Source organism: Stegostoma tigrinum, chromosome 31 (assembly GCF_030684315.1).
Source record: "Stegostoma tigrinum isolate sSteTig4 chromosome 31, sSteTig4.hap1, whole genome shotgun sequence".
In the NCBI taxonomy this organism is placed as follows: domain Eukaryota; kingdom Metazoa; phylum Chordata; class Chondrichthyes; order Orectolobiformes; family Stegostomatidae; genus Stegostoma; species Stegostoma tigrinum.
Genome location: NC_081384.1, coordinates 9,297,907 through 9,318,980, shown reverse-complemented (window position 1 = coordinate 9,318,980; position 21,074 = coordinate 9,297,907). Strand labels below are relative to the sequence as shown.

Genomic DNA, 21,074 nt, shown 5'->3' with positions numbered 1-21,074 from the left:
AGGGGCGTTGTCACGGCCAATGGGGCGGGGCTCAGTGGAAGGGGCGTGGCTCTGTAGAACGGGCAATGGGTGGGGGCACGGGTGAAACAGGCGGGGCTCCGTTGAAGGGGGTCGGGATAATGGGGAAGGGGGCGGGGCTCAGCGTGAAGGGGCGGGGCGTATCCTCGATTCTCCCGCGAAGATGACGCTTTGGCAGAGCCCCGCCTCCCCACACGTGCAGGCCCGGCCTCCCGCTCTCTGACTGGCTTCAGCCAGTCAGCTGATGCCCTGAGGCGGAAGTCTGGAGTTAAAAGCCGACGTTTGGAATTAAAAAAATTGTTTATTTTTGGTAAAGCTCGATCCGGGCGGCCTCGGTAAAGACCAGGAGAGTAGTGGTTCCCCTATTGGGTGGGAAGGAGCTGGATCGTGGGGGCAAGTAGACGAGAAGGGTTTTTTTTAAGGGGGGGGACTTTTGTAAATAAACCGGTTAGCCGGGGGCCCGGGCGTGTGGTCCAATCAGGTGCGAGGATGTTGGCAGGTGGGTGGAGTGTCGTGTCTGTTTTTGTTTTAATGTTTTTGTTGAAAAGTTGAAGAAGGCAAAGAGAGAGGGAGAAATAATATCCTCCGGTGTGTGGTGGGAAGGGGAGGGAGGGGTGGGAAGGGGAGAAGCGGCGAGTAGCCGGCCGGAGCCAGCGGCAGGATGAATGGAGTCACCAAGAGCAGGTTCGAGGTGAGTCAATCGGTGGTTGCTAGGGCGGGTAGGAGTAGAGGCTTCAGCCGTGCCTCTGCCTCCACTAGGCCACCCCATTTCCTCACCTTCCCCCTTTCAACCACAGCACCCAGCTCTTGCCTTCCATCCCCACCTTAACCCTTCGATATCGTGTGCCAGCTGAGGTCAGGCCTCGGCAGAGGCACGCATTCCTCTCCCTTTCCCCGACCCTTTTCCAAATTTGATTCCGTCTCCAAAACGCTCTCTCTTCTTCTCTCCCCGCCCCCCCTTCGCCCGAAATCCGCCTTGGCTTCTCTCTTCTTCCTCATCCCACCACCTCTTTCTTAAAAAATAAATATAAATCAAGCCTCAGATGTCGTAAAAGGATTTTTCTTTTCACTTCCTTTCACAATTCCTCTTCTGAAGCAGGCCGTTTATTCCTTTGTGTGATGTGCAACAGCTGATGAAAATGTTTTCAAAAGCCACTGCTATTAATTGTCTGTTCATTTTCCTTGATGTGCCTTTTTTTAAAAAACGAAGTCTTTTTAATTTTAATCTCGTCTGATCTCTTTATAGAAGTGGAAAATTCACTTCGCTTTGCTTGATTCATCTATTATATAAGTGTTTTTTTAAACAAAGTGACGTTTCCCCATTTTTCTGATCTCTGTTTTTACAAAATGTGCAATTTTTTTTGTTTACAAATCAACCTTTTTATTCGTTTTGACTTTTTTTTGAAATGAACCTCCTTTTTAATTTTTCTTACTGGATATCTAGATATGAGAATCGTTTTTGAATTGAACATTCGAAATGATTCTTTTACTTTTGTGCCTTGTGGTATCTTTTTAACACTGAAGGTTTTTAGAGCCAATAACTAAAATACATAGCCTGTATTAACTTTTTGGGTTTTATAAAGATTATCACAGTAAGTATTGAGTTTAGAATTATGATTGCAAAAATTTCTTTTTGCATAGTGAGTCTCCTTTGCCACTTTAACTATAATTGGTATTTGTGTTTTAGACTTCTGTAATGGTAATTACTAAAGAACAAAAAAACTTGGGGTGAAACTGGGGATGAAAAACTGAATAATTGTGAGTTTAAACTGTAAGCGTGGGTTTTCTCCACACAATGATATTTCATTTTTTTTATATTTGTCAGTATTTTCTGTAGAGAGTTTAATTTAAATGGAGATAAGGGAACATTTTTGCTTTGCATTCTGTCGGAGGCATATTTTAAGAGGGCTTATTATAGGTAATGTGGTTCTAACATATGTCAACATGTAGAAATGCAGTTGTAGCTGGGTAATTCCCTTGGATTCCATCTTTTTATAGTGTATAGCTATGGTTAATTGAGTGTGACGATTTTGCCATTCAGTCCTCAGTGCATATAGGCAATTTTATCCTGCACCCTTTTTCAATGTTTTCAATTTTTCTTGGTCCTTTCCTGATCAATTCTTAATTTGTATTATGAAGATGCAGTCCTTCTCAGAGAAGATAGCAGGAGGAAAGTAACAAAGAAAAATACGTAGTGTTGGTCTGAAAAAGATGACAGACTTTTTATTACCAGTCCAATAGTGTAAGCATTTACGAGAAAATAATAGTTAAAGCTTGATCTCTTCCTCCCAACTCTTTCTCTTCCCCCCCCCCCCCCCCCCCCAACCAAATAAACAGCTTTGTGGGTGGGGGGGGCAACAAATATGAATTCTACTTGAATTATGCCATATACCTGTAAAGTTGTTCAAGATGCTGCATGAGATTCCTAATGCCTTTTAAAATAGTTACATATTATCTATGTTTCTGCTATGAGAGGGGATTAAATGATTGTAGTAAGTTAATTTGTCCCAAAAAAGAAACTTGTTGAATTGAATGTCCTTTGTTCTCAAAACATGTTGTGTTGTTGGCGGGGGCTGAGCTGGGAGTCTGAGTATGTTCTTTCATGCGACAGGAAAAAGCTTTCCTAGTGATACCAGGAATTTGCAGTGTTGTTTTAAATTGTATTTGTTATTATACAGTCTGGTAAGCATTACAAGAAGAGAGAACGAAAGCAACACGTTAAAGTGCATTTTGTAGACCAGCAGAGAGCCAGTGAAAATTGCTTTTGTGGTTGTTGTTCCACTGTTTATCCATGATCATAATCGCAGATTTATATTGAACTCTGACTGCAGAACTGCTGGACTTATTGGCAATCTTTTATATATTTGAATAGTTCGTATAATAAAATAATTGTAAAGTAATTACTGTCAAAAGGAATTTTCTTTGTTTCTTCTCTCTCGTCCCAACAGTACTGTCCCCTCCAGTCTTCCAAACAATGTCTTTGAGCAGGCCACTAGCCCGGACAGGGTATAGTACAGAGATAATGGGAACTGCAGATGCTGGAGAATCCAAGATAACAAAGTGTGAAGCTGGATGAACACAGCAGGCCAAGCAGCATCTCAGGAGCACAAAAGCTGACTTTTCAGGCCTAGACCCTTCAGAGCTCTCTGACGAAGGGTCTAGACCCAGAACGTCAGCTTTTGTGCTCCTGAGATGCTGCTTGGCCTGCTGTGTTCATTCAGCTTCACACTTTTTGTTATCAGGGTATAGTACTATTTATTTATTTATGAAACCAGGATTTCGTTGACAGGAATGATGGAAGAAAGGAAAATGATTTCTTCATTCAGAGTCCACTTGGGGAGAAAAAAATTAGATGAGGAATCACTTTGCCCTTTGTCAGAATTAGGGCAGTCTGTGATGTACCTTGGACCCAGTTATCAGTTTGTGATGAACCATCTAATTTTGGCTGCAGCACCAGTAAAGGTGGAAGAGGGGAAATAATCATAGTTCTTTAGTATTAATCACTGTCCGTTGATAATTGCATGTGTGCAAGCAACAGCAAGTGTGTCTGTGATGATTTTTTCCTACGTTGGAATAGTTTGCTGGCAAGTAAGGTGAAAAGTCACTCAAGAATGGCGCTTTGCCTACCTAACCTCAACTTCATCAAATGTGCTATATGTTATGGCTCATTTCCTTGCAATGCTGAGTACAACACTTATGGAGGTGTTTATTCTAATTTTTCTTCCGGCTTTCACTCCTGTTTATAGTTCTTACTTTTTGAGGCACATGATATGGGTGAAAGTGGACCTGAGTAACCGTTCACTATGAGGGAGATAGAAGAATGTCATTGCTTAGCTTAGTAATGGTGGGCACTGCAGTCCAACCTTAGCTTATACTTGGTCACCAGTGTGTAATTTCCAACAGAATTTGGGTATGGGCTTCTCATTAAGAGTGGGAGCCTTGTTGAGAGATAATGGGAACTGCAGATGCTGGAGAATCCAAGATAACGAAGTGTGGAGCTGGATGAACACAGCAGGCCAAGCAGCATCTCAGGAGCACAAAAGCTCCTGAGATACTGCTTGGCCTGCTGTGTTCATCCAGCTCCACACTTTTTATCTGGGAGCCTTGTTGAATCTGTTTTTCTATCTCCTTTTTTTTAAACCATTGCTCAGTCATGAGACACTGTCAAATCTTCACCTTTGCTTGGCTAATGTCAGCTAGCATTACGTGAACTACTAATCAAACTTGGGTTTGGGTGGTTTTGTGTGCATGTTATCTCAGACAGTGTCTTTTGTCTAATGATCCATTAGACCTATCTCTCCACAGTTTATCCTCCTTATTTCAGACAGACCAAGCTGTTGTTACAAGTTGGAGAGACAACATTATCCAATATCACCTCTCCAGCCCTCAATGGCAGCATCATAGAACTGTATCCCTGTGGTACTAAAGGCCTTTCTGAGGTTCATATACTATGCAAGATTGGGTGGTTTGATGTCTCCAAGTGACTGATTTCAAGTGTTGCGTTACAATTTCTATATTTTAAGAAACAGTGATTGTCTAGGAGGGTGGGCAGATCGAATGTAATGTGGATGAAAGTGAGGTTTGGTAAGACGAATAGAGGTGTGGACTATTTTCTAATGGTGGGGAGGAGGAAGCTTCAGAAATTGCAAGCACAGACTTGGGAGTCTTGTTCAGGATTCTCTTTAGGTTGACATGAAGGTTTCCTTGGGACTTAGGAAGGCAAATGCAATGTTAGCATTCAGTTTGAGAGGGTTACAATGCAAGAACAAGAATGTACTGACGAGGCTATTGAGGGCATTGGTCAGACTGCATTTGGAATATTGTGAATAGTTTTGGGTCCCTTTATTGAAGGAAAATGTATGCTGGTTTTGAAGGGGTCCTAAGAAATTTCACAAGAACGGTCCAGGGAATGAAGAGCTTATCATTAGAGTGGTTGAGGACTCTGGGTCTGTACACAGTGGACTTTAAAATGATGAGGGGTGGATCCATTGAAAGCTACAGGATACTGAGAGGCCTGGTTAGAGTGGACATGGAGACAATCAGTCCTTGTTTCTCCTATTAATGGAAATGACAGCACAGCCTTGGATGAAGGAATGACCCTTTAGAAACTGGGTTGAGCAGGAATTTCATCAGGTGCGGAGAGTGGTTGATCCAGAGGGCTGTGGAGGCCAAGTCATTGAGTGTATTTAACCCAGAGAAGTCCTTTTTATTGGTAAGTAGATCAAAGGTTATGGGGAAAACACAGGGGAATGGGTTTGAGAAAGATATTAGCTGTGATCAAATTGTGCTGCAGACTTGCTGGGCCAAATGGCCTAATTCTGTTCCCACACTTTGTAGTCTTATGATCGGCAAGGCCAAAAATCAGTATGTAGGTGCTGAATGTTTGAGATGGATGGATACTGCGATAGGAGACATTGGAGTTTAGAGGGATGACCTTCTGTTCTGTTCTCTTCTTTTATCTTCGTTCTGTAATTTGTAGTAGAAGTTTCGAGCAGTGCATCTCAGGAGTGTTTGCAATACTTTATGCAAACTGTTGCTTCATGTTTGGAAATTGCCTCTCATCTCGGCATCAAGTTGTTGGATGAGCTCGGGATAATCAATTATCTAATTGCCTTGCAAGAGTGTGTAGAGAAGGAGGAATTTAAAGATTACTTGGGAGGTTTTTTATTTTAACTTTGCTGAAACCAGCTGAGTGCCAACTTCTCAGTTGCAGTGAGGTACATGTTGGTGCACGCAGCAGCTAATTGGTCTTTTTAAAAATTTATGCTTATTCACAGCTCCCTGCTGGCCAAAGATTACATAGTGTGTAACATATAAAATGTCAGTCCCAGGGGAATAGAGCAGGGAGTAAAGTGAGCTAATGGAATAGTCATATTTATAAATGCTTATTTAGATGCTCAATGGATAAAATTGCTAAACTTTTTGGTCTAGACTTGTGTGTTTTTTGTTTGAGAAGTGGCCAAAGACTGTTTGGGGCAGGGGTTACCAGCATTGGTGGATGATGGGGGTTTGATGTAAAAATGACTTCTAAAGTATATTAAACTATGGATGCCAGTCCCTGCAGAATGGTGTATTATCCCAAGTGGCACATTTGACAGAATGATCAGTGACAGCAGTGTAAATCCCATAGGAACAGCAAGGTTGGAGTAATGCTTGCATGTTTTGTATAACATTAGTTATGATCAGTAACGCACTCCACAACTGCTTATGCAACTATATATGATTATGGGCTATTTTGATTCCCACTGGGTGTCTGGCACCGTATTGTCTCCTTTTTTTGTAATCAAACAGATGTTGCACAGGGAAGTAAGCTAGGAAAGCTTGTCAATTTTGGATGCTGGGAGCAAAGTATTTTAAAGGAGAATGATTCTGGTACTTCAAAATGCTGCAGTGTCTGCAAGTTCTGGTGAATGAGTCATGTAGCCAGGAAGGCTAGTGGATACTGACCTTTACTTTTGTACTCCATTCTCTTGTAATAAAGATGTAATGCTTCACTTGTCCAGGGCACTGATGAAACCACATTTAGGACTGTGTGTACAGTTTGGGTCTCCCTTTTTTTTTTCAGGAAAAATGTAAATATATTGGAGGTGAGTGAGAATGGGCTCACTAGATTGATACCTCAAATGAGCAGTTTATCCTTTTTTGAGAAAAGATTGGACCTATTTGGTTAGTTTTCACTGAGAGATAAATGTGATTTTTGAAGTGTATTCAATTCTGAATGATGGATGTGGAAGGGAAGTTTCCTCTCCCGGATGAGTGCAGAACAAGGGGTCATAGTTTTAAAGTTGGGGGTTGCTGTTTGCAACAGAACTAATATTTGTTCTTTCAGAGGGTTATGAGAATTTTGGTACACTCTCCTTCAGATGGTGATGGGGGTGGATAGGCAAGGGAATCGAAAGTTAACTGGAATAGATAAGAATATGCAATTTGTACCATAATTGATTAGCCATTAACTTAGTGATATGGAAGGCTATAAGGGGCCGAATATCTTGCATCTGCTCCTAACTTGTATGTTCATTTGTGTTCTTAACCATCAGTTGACCTGTCCCTCTGCAATTTTTTCTGCTGTTTGTTAACACATTTCCAACATATTCCTGCCTTTTGTGAGTTGCCTCCAACTTGAATAAATATGCTTAGTTATGGTGCTCATTGTTAATTGAGGGATTACTGAACATCATCTGATAACGGAGTTCCAGAACTCCATTCACTTGGTTTTTTTAAATTTGTAATTTTCAGATTTGATTTTATGTTGGAATTTCTAGGATATCTGAGGTCCTAATTAGATAAGGAATAATGGAGCACAACCACTCCTTCCTAGCTGGGTCATATTTTTCAAATCTGTATATTGAAAATCTTATTAAGCGGGACTGCCCAAGCTATGCATCATTTTGAGCAGCTTAGATGCTTATCTTAGATCCCTGAGGGCCACATACAAAGTTTAAATCCGTGCTCCTATTAATCTCCATGTATCCCAAGCTGCAGGTACTAGATTGTGGCATTTTGATTTACCATTTATCCACTAGGATCTTTAAAACAAATATTTAAAACATTTCCAGATCCGCAACGCTGTTCAGCAGACAAGATAATAAAACTAATATCAAGTAGAAATAAGTTGCCTTGATTTTGGCTGCTGAGCCTCATGCACTGTCCATGGGTTATAATTAACATACTTCCGCTATCTACCTAAAGTAGGTCAGTCATTTCAAATTTGCCTTGATGCTTTGCTTTATGTAAAACAGGAATGGAAAAGTTAATTTGTGCTTGCCTGAAATTGCAGCCTTGAGGAAGGTGGGTAGTGCATTTCCTTTAATTGGATGTTCCTGGATTCAAGACTGACTCAAGCAATTTAAGTAGAAAATCCAGGCCTGCATGTGATAACATGGTTGGAAGTGCCTTCTTTGTAAATTCCAAAAGATTCACTGGCACAATTCAAAAGAAGTGCTTGAAACTTCTGTGGTACCCTGGCCAATATTTGTCTCAACCACCTTTGCTAGATAAACTAATTAGAAGTCCCTGGTCATTATCACACTGCTATTTGTATGATCTTCCTCCTGTCAAAATGACTGCAGTGTTTCCACCATTCCAGCAGTTGGAATAATTTTCAGGAAGCCTTTACCATGTAGATACAATGAATGCTATTGATTTAACTTTTATTTTTTCTTGTCAGTAAGTGCTATCAAAACCTATAAAGAAAAACAAAACTAAAACCAAAGGACTACAGATTCTAGAAATTAGAAACAAAAACTGAAATTGCTGGGAAAACTCAGCAAGTCTGGCAGCACCTGTGGTGAGAAAGCAAGAGTTAATGTTTTGGGGTCCAGTGACTACTTAGGTCTTGACAATAAGGTAACTTGTTGTACAGAAGGCTAGTTCTTTTAATCCTCCCTCCTCACTAGTTCACACCACCAGGCGTCTTTTTTTTCTTGCAACAGAAGTGATTGCTTCAACTTGATCAGTGAGTTTTATGTGGTTCAGAAAGGAGAAAGTTTGCATTTACGCAGTACTTTTTTTTGGTTTGTTTTCAAGTCTTCTGGTACTTCTGCCAGTGAATAACTTTGCTTTTGTGGGCAAATGGAACAGAATTTGTTGAGTGAACACAGTACAGTGAGATAGCTAACTGATTTTAGCTGAGCATTGGGCAAAACAATTGAAGTCATCCAGCAACCTCCCCCCCCCCCCCCTCAAATCCTTTAACTAGCTTTTTGTCCATCTGAACAAGCTGAATTCTTGATTAATTTTGGCATCACAAGGCAGTAACTCTGAACTCACAGCATTCCCAATTCTGAAGTGAAGATCAGTGTAGCATGTGGGCTCAAGGCCTCACTGGTGAAGTGCAGCGTTCTTACAGACACCTGGGAATCATTGGCCCAAGACCAGCCAAAGTGGAGGAGAAACATTGGGAAGGCATTGAACACGTTGAGAATTGCTGCAGGGAGAAAATGGAGGCCAGGCAAAAACAGCAAAAGGAGCTTGCTGTCACACGAATGCCTCACACGTCTATTCCTGTGACCACCACCTGCCCCGAGTATAACAGAACCCGTGGTAGCCGCCGCGGTCTGTACAGCCACCTACAGACTCCGTGAGTGGAAGAGGGTTATCTTTGTCTGCAAGGGACTGCCAATGAATTATGAGCATATGGGGTTAAGTCTTTGAGAGGCTTCAGCTCAAACCTTGGCTGCAAGCAAGTGATAACATTCTAGGCAGCACAGGGCACAAAGGCCTTTTTTTTAAAAAAAATGTTACACTGATTTCCTAAATTTAAAAATTAATTCAGTGCTGAGGTTGACTTTTCCAAGTTTATTTTGACTTTTGGTATGTATTTTTGTTTTTTTTCAGATCTAGTTTCCAGGGTGACATTACACCAACATTTTCCTTAGGATATTGAAGTTTTTAACTTTATTCCTTAATTGCTTATGGGCATTGCTGGCAAGACCAAAAATGTCCTTGAGCCAGCGGCTGGCTAGACCATTGCAGAAGCCAGTGATGAGCCCATCCCGTTGCTGTGTTCTGGAGTCTCATCCCAGGTAGACCAGGATAACAGATTTCCTTTCCCTGAAAGAGATTATTGAACCGCTTAAGTTTTTACAGCCACCATCACAATTGTCATAGCCCCTATTTCTGAGACAGGCTTTATTTTCTAGAATGGCGCACTTGCATTCCACCAGCTGCTGGGTTAGGACTTGAAACCATGTGCCTGGCCTGCAGGATTAATCCTGCAGTTCTGTGACTTCTCTGCTTTGGCATATTTTGAGAATTGGTTGTGGATAACTTGTAGGTGACACAGTAACTGCATTGGTAAGTTATCTGTTTAACTGAAGGGGTTTCAATGGAGATTAATTAAAGGTGTGGGGTTTGGAAGAGGGGAGCAGTTTAATCCTCATGCCCTCTGTCGGTTTTTTTTTGTTCTGTTATAATTAATGGGAGGTTAGGCATAGTTTTTTTCACTTTTCCTTTTCTCTCTCCTAATTCCTGCCATCGAGTTACCCACCACCATGTTTCCTTTGCAGTGGCTAATAAATCATGTATAGCAGGCTGAAAATCCAGTTGATATGTACTACTTGACTGAAATCCTCCTCTGTTTTCACCACCCCCCCCCCCCTTGCCAAATGAGAGCTTGTTTGCATGTAGAGAAATGTATTTGTCCTTGTAAATCATTTTGTGTGTTTTAATTTTGGGAACATGCCGTACAATTGTTCACTGTTGGACCTTGTTCTCCTACAACAAGCAACTTGTTTATTTACAAGGTGTAGTGCAAGGGTAAGTGTTTGCAGATAATTTTGTGTAGTGTTGATACCTTGTAGAAGCATGAAGAAATATGAAGTGCTCAGGGAGTGACCATAAACCATCTGGTTTTAACTGTTCAGAAATATAAATTACTGGTTTGTAACATAAGTAGTTTATTGAACCCACAACTATTACTCTGATCTTGAACATGTTCATTTTCGGAGGTTTTGTTTTGAACTAACCACATCTTTGTGTATCACTACATCAAACACGGCATTAGACGATTAATGATTCTGGTGACTTTGCACGTTGGAGAGTAAGGCTGAAGGCAACTAATGGAGTTCAGTTGTGGATGGTCATAGGTGGTAGCTTGTGAAGGAAATGTTGTCTTGAGGTGGTGACTTGGCAGGCATGATGCTGACTTGTATGTGAAACATGTGGAAGTGTGAATTCCACCCCTCCCGTTCACTATGCAGGAACCCGTTTGTGGGTTGGCTCCAAGGGCAAGACTGTTTGATACCTTATCAGCAACTGTGACTGTATGCTACTCAGCATGTTTTTGAATAGTGATTGGGTGTAGTAGCCTGGTATTTTTCTCAACCTGGCTTTTAGCCCTGGGCCTACACAAATGCTCTAGGTTTGGTGTTTGTTTCTGTGCACAACAGTAATTATTAATGTGTTGAATCTAAAACATTTTGACTTTGGACTGACAGCACTGTGGGAGGTCTGCTATGTAAGTTTGTTAAAATAAAGAATCTGGAATTTGCAAAATAGTACGTGCATTATGTGGCCCCCTGCCTAGTGAAATATTATACCAAAAAGTTTAAAATGTATAACTAACTTTTTGATCACACATCTTAGAATCTTCAATCGAGGTATTAAAGTTGTTTTTTTTAATTTCCATTTTGAGCTGTAGCAAGAATAGGCAGCCAATTTTCAATGGAGTCATAGAGATATACAGCACAGAAACAGGCCTTTTTCAGTCCAACTCATCCATGCTGACAAGAGATACTAAAAATAATCTAGCCCCTTTTGCTAGCGTTTGGCCCATATCCCTCTTAAACTCTTCCTATTCATGTACCCATCCAGTTCATTCCTTACACACACCACCGTCTGCATTGGCAAAAGTTGCCTCTTTAGGGTCTGTGTTTTTATAATTTTGCCCTTCACCTTAAATTTATGCCCTCTAGCTTTGGACTTCCCTTCCTGGATTAAAGACCTTTTGCCTGTTTACCCTATCCATGCCCTTTCATAATCTTAGAGGTTTATAAGGTTACCCCTCATCTGAGGCTTCAGGGGAAAGTTAGCTCCAGCCTATTCAACATCTCCCTATGGCTCCAACCCTGGCAACATCCTCAAATCTTTTCTGAACCCTTTCTAGTTTCACAACATCCATCCTATAAGCAAGAGTCCAGAATTGTGCACACTGCTGCAGAAGTGGCCTAACCAATGTCCTGTACAGCCACAACATGACCTCCCAACTCTTGTATTCAATGCACTGACCGACAAAGGTAAGTGTACCAAAAGCTGCCTTCACTATCCTATCTACCTGCAACAAACTCTGAATTTGCATTCCAAGCTCTCTTTATTCAGCAACACTCCCTAGGACCTTACCTAAGTGTATAAGTCCTGCCCTGAGTTGTATTCCCAAAATACAGCACCTCACATTTATAGGATGTCAGTTGACTCACTATCTCTCTGAAGGTTAGCCCTCCATGCCTGGCAATATGTTGATACTCTACTGTTGTGGAAATTACTTCACCAAACGCCATATTAGCAAGGAAGCCTATTGTGTGGAGACACTACATAAACTATACTGTTAAATTTAAATCAGTAAAGATTTCTTGCCAACTAAATATATTTGAAACATGGGCTGGTGTTTTTTTTTTAAAAGTATGTCTCCTGTGACAGTGTTAACAGACTGAAGAGCCGAGGCCCAGGAAACTAGTAAGTGGCAAGTCAAGAGTTGAGGCACTGGAGAGAAAGAAGACATTAGGGCTGGTCAAGGCTTCAAAGGAAAAGTGCTAACTGCTTGGACTTGTAGTAATTTGCACGTTTGCAGGTAGTGCAGAATGAAGTGGGGAGGTCTTTTGGGTTAAAAGGTGCTGTGTTTTTTTAGTTTTGTTGAAGCTACCATCTGCTTAATTTTCCCAACAAAACTATTGAATCAGTTGATGTAAAATTGTGGCTGACCAAACCCAATTTAAAAACTTTGGAGGGACCTCTGCAGCCAGATTGTGTCTAACGCTTCTTGTGCATCATCCTGGATAATGCTAACATCGATTTACTCATACCCAGGTTTGTTTCTGACTTCTGTAATTATGGCGTCAGTAGTTTCACTGCATGCTGTGAATCAGGAGATCATGGCTTTAAACCCTGCAACAGGTGCTTGAGCCTCTGTGCCAGACTGGTGCTCCTTGTTCAGTACAGAGAGTTCTGCATTGTTTGAAGAGCCACCTTCAGAGGAGATGTTGAACTGAGGCCCCAGCTTTCCCCTCCAGTGGATGTAATAAATCCTACTATTTGGAGAAGATCACAAGGTCTCCCTAGTATCCTGGTTGTAGCTTATTTCTCAACAAACATCACAAACAGATTCAATTCATAATGTCATCTTTTTGTGAGACTTTGAACTGCAAACAATTTGGTTATTCCTATTTTGCAGCAGTGATTGCATTTCAAAAAGTTTTTGTTTTGAACATTATTTGAGACTGCGAAAGCCACAAAAGACATTTCTATTTAGTGTTGTGATAATGTTTCATCTTGTACTTTCGAATGAAAAAATGAAGCTTAAAGTAGCTGATTTTGAAAATGTTTAGAACACGTTTGAGAACTCAAACTGAGATAACAAAATACGAAGCTGGATGAACACAGCAGGCCGAGCAACATCTTAGGAGCATAAAAGCTGATGTTTCAGGCCCATACCCTTCATCAGAGAGGGTCCTGAAAGAAATAGGGAGGTGAGGGAGGCGGACTGAAGATGGGTGGGGAAGTAGGGAGGGGATAGGTCACTCCTCAAACTGATGTTGCTTGGAGAAAGTATGTCCATTGGCGGCGGCACAGGTCTCAGTTAGCACTGCAGCATGACAGCACCAGGGACCCTGGGTTCGATTCCAGCCTCGGGCGACTGTCTGTGTGGAGTTTGCACATTCTCCCTGTGTCTGCGTGGGTTTCCTCCCACAGTCCAAAAATGTGCAGGCTAAGTGGATTAGCCATGCTAGTATTCGGGTGTGTGGGTTATAGGGGGATAGGTCTGGGTGGGATATATCAAGGGGTGGTGTGGACTTGTTGGGCTGAAGGGCCTGTTTCCACACTGTAGGGAATCTAATCTTGATTCCAAACAAAGTGAAGAGGCTGATACTTGCAAATATTGTCCTTCACCTTATCAACTTGCTGTATTAGTGTTCAGTATTGACATTTGACAGCTAGACTGCTGAATAAAACTGAGAAATCAGGCAGTGGTTATCTTTTCCGTGAGTTTAGGAAAGATTGGACTATACCCTCTTGCCTGTGTTTCACTCACATTGCTGCTGGCTGATGTGGAAGAGATGTTGACTGCAGTTGCAGGCCACTTATGTTTTACTCCTTGCTGCTGTACTCTCTGAGCAGTTTTGTTTGCTCTTTCTGTTACAGAATAATGAAGCTGTCCATTTGAGCATGGAAATGAGTGACCTGTTGTGCTAGGATGCAATGATGTCGCTTGCCTAATGACTTGCTGATTAAAGTCATTAAGGCTGTGCAGATGAGAAGGGCTACATGACCTGTCCCCAAAATAGCAGGTAGAAGCTCATTATGTTGTAGCCGGCTGTTATCCTGTTGCTGGTATAACTGCACCTCCAGAGAGTCTGGCGAGCTGACAGTCAGACACACAGCCAGACAATCAGACTGTGATATTTATTTGTGTTGTGCTGCTGGAGGCATAAACACTGCATCATTCTGTATTGCAGTGCTGCTGCCGAAGCCAAAACTGTTTTCAGTCGTGGCACTGTAATGAGAATGGGGCTCTCTGGCACTTTAATAGCTGCTTTAATTGATTCCACTTTATTTGTTCCATCGGCAACTGGACTGGTCCTTTGCACTTACCGTACTTATTAGAGCTCCCTTATCTCCGCAGAAGACGTGAGCCAGTTTACTGCATGGCTGGGTGGGATTTAGCAGAGTGGACGTTGGTTACTTATGCCTTGAATGAGATTAGTGGCCTGCTTTGCCTGAAGCTTCACCTTGTATTTTTAAAAAAAGTTTTGGAATCTGCCAAATCATTAGGAGAAATCTAAAAATTTGAAACATAATCTACTTCTGCCATTTTTTATTTGGCCTATCAAGCCCATTGTGCCATTCAATATGAAATAGCTGAAAACAAAACATGCTGGAGATCATAGCAGGTCAGGCAACATCCACGGAGAGAGGGCAGGTTAATGTTTTGAATCTAGATGACTGTTCATCAGAGCTGATATGAAGTATGATCCCTTCTGCAAATGCCATGATACTGCTCTCATCCTCATTAACCTCGGGACTTTTTAGCTGCATAAAAAAAGTCATCTCTTCCTTTCTTTACTATATGCTGTGACTTGTCTCCGTGACCTTCTGTAATAAAGAATTTCACAAGAATTCCACCTTGAGTGAAGAAGTTTCTTCAGTTTTGGTCCAAAATTGCCAATATGTATCCTGACACTGTTGGTTTGGAGAAACATTGTATCTGTACAGCCTGCTCAGTTTTGTAGTTTTAATGAGATCCACATTCATTCTTCTAAACTCCAGTGACTACTTGCCCAGTTGATACAACGTCTAGTCATGACAGACTTGCAGTTCCAGCAATCAGCCTGATGAACCTTTCGTACGCCATTTTAAGAAAAATCTACCCTCTCTTGGGTAACAAGACCAAAACTGCTCATAATACTCCAGGTGTAGTCTTACTAAGGCCCTGTGCAACGGTAGTGAGATTTCTTGCTGCTGTACTCAAACATGTTTTTCAGTTAGCGTCATTTTATTTTTGAATTAATTATCCATCAGATTTATTTACCACTTGCCTTCCTGATCACTGCTTCACCTACGTGCTTGTTTTCAATGACTGCGGTACAGGGGCACATTTTTGTGCCTTGCCGTTTTCCTAATCGTTGCTGTTTAAGTGATACTCTGCCAATTTGTTTTCCAACTGTACCATATAACTTCACATTTCAGAAGACCAGAAGAACTTGGAACAGAAGGATGCTATTCAGCATGCTCCACTAGCCAATAGGATCGTAGCTGATCTAACATTCTTCTTGTCCACTTTCTTGCCTTACCTATGTAATACTTGATTGCCCAGTGGGTCAAGGATTTATCTATCTAAGCCTTACGTTTTCACAAGAAGGGCTGCAACCTATCAGCTCTCTGGCTAGGAGATCCAAAGACACTCAGCCCTCAGAAGAAATTCCTATTTTTCACAATCTTAAGTTGGCACCCCTTTATTCTGAGACTGTTCCTTTGGCTCTGGACACACATTATGGCAAACATCCTCTCACCATTTATCCTGTTAAGTTCCTTAATGTGATATGTTTCACTGAGATCATCTCTAAACTCCAGTGAGTAGAGTCCCAACCTATTTAGCCTTTGCTCCTAAGACGACTACTCCATACCAGAGATCATCCTAATGAGCCCTGTCTAAACTGCTTTCAATGAAACCATATCTTTCCTTTTCAAATAAGAGGATCAAAACTGCTCAGTGTTTCAGGTGTGGTCTTAACAGCGCTTTGTACATTTGCAGTAAGATTTTCATACTCCAGGCGCCATGAAATTGGAGCCAGTATTCCATTAGCCTTCCTGATTATCCCGTGTATTTTCATTTATACTCCGTGTGCCATGCATTTGTCCACCAACTGAACTTGCCTGAATTGTTCTAAAGTTTCTTTCTGTATCCTCCTCACCAACTAGTTCTGTGTCATCACCAAGCTTGGAAATATTACATTTGATTCCCTTATCCAAATTTGAAGTGTGTTTCCATGATCCTTTTTTATGCTGGGTAAAAATATGTCTGTGTAGAGTAAGACTTGTTTGCAAAGCTAAATTGCAAAATTGAATTAATCGCCTTTTGAGAGTTTCTGAAAAGTAACAAACAGTTATCAGACTCTTAGAATTGGGCTCCTTTAGACACAGATGCTAATTATCATGTTTTAAAAGCTTTTAAATTAATTTAATCATGGACTATTATGTCAGTATAGCTAATGATTTTGTATGTTTTGGGCTTGTATTCAGTTATTTGAAATTGGGGAACTTTGCTGATAGTACTGATGCTGCTTGCAAATAAAATTTCACACTAAGAACTATTTACAACAGTATTACTAAAGGTGCACTAGACTACCCCTCAATGTTTTTTTCCATGCAAACCTTTTTAAAAACTACTTTTTAAAAAAAACGTTGTCTAAAAAGGCTAGTTGCAGTAGTTCAGTGTGGGTTTTACATTTGGCCAAAAGCAAAAGTGAGTGGAATCTTAAGCAAAAATATTGACTTTACAAAGTTAGCGCTATTTGTGCCTGGATCGCTGCATTCAAAGTAGAAATCTTTGGCTTTTAAGTTGGGGGGGGGGAGGAAAAAAAACAGCAGATGGTGCATGCAGTTCTGTTGTTCTAGACTCCACTTATAAGTGCAGCTGCCCATCTTCATCTGGCAGTAGAGGACCTACTAGTCATGTGGCTCCCCCTTGATCATGACCCCACCCCTGACCACCAAACCACAATCTTCCAAATCATCCATAGCCTCTTCACCTCAGGTGACCTCCCACCCACAGCATCCAACCTTATCGCTCCCCAACCCTGCACTGTCTGCTTCTATCTCCTTCCCAAAATCCACAAACCTGACTGTCCTGGTCACCCCATTGTCTCTGCCAGTACATGCCTCACTGAACTTATTTCCGCCTATCTTGACTCCATTCTTTTTTCCCCCTGGTCTGGAAACTTCCTACCTATGTCTGTGATACCACCCATCCCCTCCACCTCCTCCAAAACTTCCAACCCCCTGGTCCCCAACACCTCATCTTTACCATGGATTTGCAGCCCCTATACACCTGTATTCCGCACGCAAATGGCCTACAGGCCCTCCTCTTCTTCCTGTCCTGCAGGTCCGACCAGCAACCCCCCCCCCCCCCGCCGACACCCTCATCCGCTTAGCTGAACCTGTCCTCTCCCTCAACTTCTCTTTCCATTCCACCCACTTCCTACAGACAGAGGGGGTGGCCATGGGTACGCGCATGGGCCCAGGCTGTGCCTGCCTCTTTGTAGGTTACGTGGAACAATTCCTCTTCCGTAGCAACACTGGCCCTAAACCCCACTTTTCTTCTGTTACCTTGACTATATTGGTGTTGCCTTGTGCTCCCACGAGGAGTTTGAACAGTTCATCCACTTCAACACCTTCCACCCCAACCTTTTTAAGTTCACCTGGACTATCTCTGATACCTCTCTGTTTCCATCTCTGGCAACCACCTGGAAACTGATATCCATTTCAAAACCAACTCCCACAGCTACCTTGAATACACTTCCTCCCACCCACCTTCCTGCAAAAATGCCATCCCCTATTCCCAATTCATTCGCCTCTGCTGTATCTGCTCCCAGGATGAGACATTCCGCTCCTGAAAATCTCAGATGTCCTCGTCCTCGTTTTTCAAGCACTGCCAAACACCGTGCCCGCTCTCTCTCTTTCCCCCCCCCCCCCCTCACCACCACCACCAAAGTGGTCAAGAACACCCTCTACCGTGTCTCCCGCATTTCCCGCAACTCATCCCTCTCATTCTTCTTCCTCCTCCCCCCCCCCCCCCAAAAAAAAAACAACAACCAAAACCGAATCCCCAGTGTCCTCACGTACCACCCCACCTACCTCCGGATCCAACGCATCATCCTCCGACACTTCCGCCATCTGCAATCTGACCCCACCACCAAAGACATATTTCCCTCCCCATCCTTTTATCTGCTTTCTGGAGGGACCACTCCCTCTGTCTCACTGTCCATTCCAGCCCCACCACACCCGGCACTTTTCCTTGCAACTCCAAGAGGTGCTACACCTCTCACCTCGCGTCCTGCCGAGGCGCAGCCTTGGGAACCACTTTGCAGAACACCTACGCTCAGTTGGCACTAAACAACTGCACCTCTTAGTCATTAACCATTTCAAAACCCCCTCCCGTTCCTCGGATGACATGTCCATCCTAGGCCTCCTGCAGTGCCACAGTGATGCCACCCGAAGGTAGCAGGAACAGCACCTCCTACTTCACTTGCGAACCCTGCAGCCCAATGGTATCAATGTGGATTTCACAAGCTTCAAAATCTCTGTCTCTGTCTCTGTCTCTCCTCTCTTCTCTCCCCACCACCACTGCATCTGAAAACCAGCCCAGCTTGTCCCCACTTCCCTTACCTGTCCTTCCTCCACTTCAGGCCTCAGCCCCATCTCCTACTATTGTCTCATCCTGCCCCCTTGACCTGTCCATCCTCCCTGGACTGACTTATCCCTTTCCTAACTCCCCACCTACTCACCTTTTTTACTGGGTGCATCTCTGCCTCTTTGATCTGATCTGTCTGTTTCCTCTCCACCTGTATTCTCCTCTATCCATCTTATATCTGTCTTCTTCCTTCCTTCCTTCCCCCCCCCCCCCCCCCCCCCAACTTGTTTCAGAAACCCCTTCCCTCTACCCCATTTCTGAAGGGTCTAGGCCCGAAACGTCAGCTTTCCCGCTCTGCTGCTTGGCCTGCTGTGTTCATCCAGCTCTACACCATGTTATCTCAGCTTCTCTATCTGCCTGGAAAGCAAGCTGAGCACGTTAGTTTTGTTAGCCCATGGCCCTGACGCTAGACAACACCAGATTCCCTGACTTTACAATCCTATTGTGGCACTTCTATCTCTCTCTCTACCCTTGAGCTGATCTCCATGCCAATAGAAATTGTCTGTTTAGATATAAAGCGACTGTAGTCGTAATGGACTGTTGGGCTGCTCTCTCTTTAGAGGCTAGGGAGATATTGAAAAGGAGAATCCTTCGAGGCAACCTCAGCTTGTGCAGGGATAGAACTTGCGCTGTTGTTACTCTCTGGGTGGGCAGGCAATCTCAACCCTTTGTTTTGTGGTTAATCACTGTGTATTAATTTCTAAAAGTATAAAAAGCCACCTAACCAGTCTGAACCACATGATTTGAGATAATGAAAAATTGTGATACTGTTCATTTTAGGTATGATGCTCTGAATGAAATGACACTTAATTGCAGGTAGTCATAAAATTATTCAAATATATGATGGACAAATTACCATCATGGCCATTCTGCATTCAAAGTATTTGGCAGTGCTACCTGATTTCCCAGGGTGCTGGCCACGTGTATGGTACACTGTTTTATAATAATAGTAGTAATGCAACCATGTAATGCACCATTTATTATTCTGCTAATGGGGAATGTACAGACTTTTTAAGATGAGACAGGTAAAGTAAACCTGAGGTCTGATCAATCTGTTTAATTCTGTCCCAACTTTTTGCACTTGTCAGTTTCAATTTGCAGGTCAGACACTCCAGAATCTTGACACTGTTTTGTACAATGACACTAACATCTGAAGTGGGAAGTGTAGTATGACAGGTATTGCTGTTCACCTCTCTGAGCGATTGAGTGCATTTTATTTTTCTTTTTTGTAGTTTTAATTCTTGCTAGCCTTGAGTTCACTATTGTCAGGAAGGTCGATCTGTGATCATAAACCTCTTACCTTACAGCTTTTTACTTAAGTAGAAGTTCTGTATGTTGTCACAACTCACTTGGGTAGTAGACCTTGACCTTAACCCCTACTATTCCTCGAGTCATGATAAATGAGACTATTTAGGCAATCTGTCCACAGTCCTCAATTTGCTGGATTCTTCCATAAAGGAAATCTCAAAAAAATCAAGGCAGCATAGTTAAGATTTTAAGGCTGAGACTGGATTTTTAATCAGTGAGGGAATTTGGGTGTGGGGGAAAAGACTGGGAAAGTGGGACCGAGGATTGTCAGATCAGCCATGATCTCATGGAATGGCAGAGCAGACTTAATGGGCTGAATGGCCTATTTCTACCCCTACGTGTTATGCATCATCAATCTTTATTCTAGCAGTTTCCTGGAATTTTTTTTTCTCTTTCCTAATGATGCTAATTGCTTTTTCAGTCATTAGTGTCATTCGATGTCTACAGCATGAAAGCAAGCCCTTCGGCCCAACTTGTCCATGCCACCCATTTTTCACAATTTAAATTAATCCCATTTGCTTGCGTTTGGTCTGTATCCCTCCATACCTATCCCATCCATGTACATATCTAAATGTTTATTAAATGATGAAATTGTGCTTGCTTCCACCACAATCTTTGCCAGCCCATTCCACCTTCTGTGTGGGGGGAAAAAATGACCCCTCTAGACCCTTTTATGTCTCTTCCCCTCTTGTCTTTAAACCTGTGCCCTCAAGTTTTAGAATCCCCTACCATGGCGAAAAGCTGTCTGCTATCCACCTTATCAATGCCTCTTTTGATTTTATACATCTCTATAAGGTATCGCCGTTCAGTCTCCTACGGCCCAGGCAAAAAAGTCTCAGCCTATTCATCCACTCCTTTATAACACGCAAACCTTTCAGTCTAGCTAACATCCAGATAACACGAATTTATTTCTGATGGATTGCTGATGAAATAAGCAGTGTTAATGGTATAGTGAGTGCATAAAATGTATGCATACATGTAAATGGAATATATTTTTATCACTGAGATTTTCAATCACATACTGACCATTTAAGACCATGGAGTGATGCATTCATGGATTGTTTGGGTGGCATACTTCTCCCATCCATGGTACTTCATGTAAAGAATTCATGATCTATTAAGAAGG

At 42.3% G+C, this 21,074-nt stretch overlaps 1 protein-coding gene across 5 annotated transcripts in view; it reads left to right on the top strand.

The window, feature by feature from the left end:
- The first annotated feature begins 273 nt into the window (after positions 1-273).
- Positions 274-21,074, top strand: part of LOC125466186 (F-box/LRR-repeat protein 20) — a 123,348-nt gene continuing 102,547 nt past the window's right edge. Inside the window, exon 1 of one of the 5 annotated variants that reach the window (XM_048560377.2) lies at positions 274-517. Coding sequence is in view for 1 of the 5 variants with exons in the window: in XM_048560375.2 (XP_048416332.1) it covers positions 680-709 (30 nt within the window). In the remaining 4 variants the exon portion in view is untranslated. Of the gene's footprint in view, positions 518-624; positions 710-13,993; positions 14,019-21,074 lie in introns of those variants that run through there. The other 4 variants (XM_048560379.2, XM_048560375.2, XM_048560376.2 and 1 more) reach the window with 4 other exon arrangements.